The 2,267-nt window shown below is 35.5% G+C and overlaps 1 protein-coding gene across 1 annotated transcript; it reads right to left on the bottom strand.

Annotated features, from left to right (window-relative positions):
- Positions 1 to 672: 672 nt before the first annotated feature.
- Positions 673 to 1,932, bottom strand: LOC128552184 (E3 ubiquitin-protein ligase TRIM56-like). The gene has a single exon (XM_053533211.1). The coding sequence runs from the start codon at positions 1,930 to 1,932 to the stop codon at positions 673 to 675; it is 1,260 nt and encodes a 419-aa protein (XP_053389186.1).
- Between the last annotated feature and the right edge of the window lie 335 nt (positions 1,933 to 2,267).

The following is a 2,267-nucleotide window of genomic DNA, read 5'->3' on the forward strand; positions in this document are numbered from 1 at the left end:
ATGGATATATAATTGATTTAAAACAATTTTTCTATACTGGTAGCCTCATATTGCCTCATACTCAATTCTCGTTTCAAACACATAAATTTCTGTGCACATCTCAATAACCTTAATCAGAAATATATTATTAAAAACGCTTACTTACACGTTATTATTTCGTTGAATGAATAAAAAATATATCAGAAACATTTCCAGCAACACTACCTATCTTTAATATATCTATGAAAATCAAAACAAATGTTAACAAACGCCAAGGCTCAACAATAACATTCTGTCATAAAGTTCCTCTGAAACATAGTACGGTGGTCCTGGATCTCCTAGCTCTACGTTTTTTCTTTTAAGCTGTTGACAGTCTTAGTTCACAGGTACGGCTAAAGACGTTATTTTGTAGATCCAATAACCTCAAGCGTAAGGATTAAGCATTTGTAGACCAGTTTTTCCTCTTGCCTGTGAACCTAATTGTAGAGTCCAACAGTTTTACATGCTTTATATCTGGCGTTATGTGTGTCTTCATTTAAATCAACCTAGTACGTTTTTCGTTTACCAAAATGATCAAACACTTTATTACATAGACTGGAAATAAAGTACGTAAAGACTAAATTTCAATTTTTCAAAAACTCAAACCATTATAAACAGATGTCTTCTAAACACATTTGACACCAGCCTATACATCTATTCCAGAGAATACACATAAATGTCGTTACAACAGTTTCCAGACACAAACAATTTCGATGCCTTACTGTTAAAGCACACTCCATATGGTTTGTAAACACGGCTAGGTTCTGCTACTACATCGCCAAGGCACTTTCCATCAGATGTTACTTGTACGACAGTGTGTGATGCACTATCGGCAACAAACACGTTGCCAAGCCCATCTGAACATAAGCCAAACGCATTTTTCAAACCTTCTCCCGAAAGGTTCCAGATAATATTACCCTCCAAGTCCATTTTTATCAATCCGTTGTTATCATCAGTCACATATATCGCATTCTCGTCTTTAGTTCCTAAAATATAACGATTCCAGAAAAATATTTCATTACCAGAATTTTTTTTCAGAAGTGTTCCTTTTATGTCATATTTAAAAATGTTCCTGTCCCTGCCATCAGTAACAAATATGTAACTGGCAATGACACAGACACCTAAACAACAATGATCTGTCTTTAACCTACGGGTTAGCATAAGCTTATCTCGAGTAGACACAAACTGCAAACTATTATTCTTCAGGCAGACAATGGCTTCCTCAGCATTTATTGTATCGACTGAATTTGATGCATCAGGCATCTCAACTGAGTTTCTAATCTTCTTCTTTACACCATCTACTAGTTTTAGTACTTTGTTTCTATTATCGGTTACAAGTAGATAACCAGAGTCAAGCAAGCACATTGACGATATGCTACATGTCTTTTGGTCTTTCGGCAGCTTAACATTGAAGGAATATTTGGCTTTCACTTGATACAATGATTCCTTCGTTCTCCTTGGGAGTACTCTCTGTTCAGTCATTTGATACTGAGGTTTGTCTAGTGAATAAAGAGACTGCAGAAAAGCTAACATTTCGGAGTTCCTTTCAAAACATAAGCTATTCTTGTCTATACTCAGTGATCCACCAGATATAAGATTTTCTGCTTCTGTAATTTCTGTTTGACAGAGTTTCAAGCTGACAAACTGCTGTGATGTATTCACATCAGAAGCCTCTGCAGATAATTTCTGTTTTCTCAGATCATCGAGCGTTTTCTGAACGGCCTGCATTTCATTTTCAAAACTCTGGTCTAACGCACTGAACTGATCATCTAAATCTTTAATGGTAGTTTGCTCAAGTTGATCGATAGTCTTGTTAATATCTATTCTGAAGGCTTGGATTTCATTAAGACAAATATCCTTCTTCTTCTTTAATTCAATTTTAAGTTGTTGTTGTTGTTTCGCAAGTGTTTCCATTTTCAAGATTGTCGAATGTAGTTGACTTTGTAAACGTGATAACTGTGATCTCGGGTTCTGGTTTTGCACAAAGTCAGGTATGTAATGTATGTCCTCACATTTCCTGTCGGAAACGGAAAAAAATAATCCTTTTATAAATAATTGCTGATATCATATACAAAAGTAAAAGTTTAAATGATTCAGGATTCCTATGGTTGAGTGGTAAAGTTACTGATTTAAAATCACTAGCCCCTTGCATCTGTGGATTCTAAACTTTACTAGAGATGTAAAACTCGTCAAGTTGGGGAATTACGTAAGGTCGGTAGAACAATCCAGGTGACCAAGGATAACCTTGG

The sequence above is a fragment of the Mercenaria mercenaria genome, unplaced genomic scaffold (genome assembly GCF_021730395.1).
Source record: "Mercenaria mercenaria strain notata unplaced genomic scaffold, MADL_Memer_1 contig_2121, whole genome shotgun sequence".
NCBI lineage: Eukaryota > Metazoa > Mollusca > Bivalvia > Venerida > Veneridae > Mercenaria > Mercenaria mercenaria.

What these genes read in the sequence shown, in the direction of transcription:
- LOC128552184 (XM_053533211.1), bottom strand. Translation starts at nt 1,932, where the DNA reads ATGGAAACACTTGCGAAACAACAACAACAACTTAAAATTGAATTAAAG.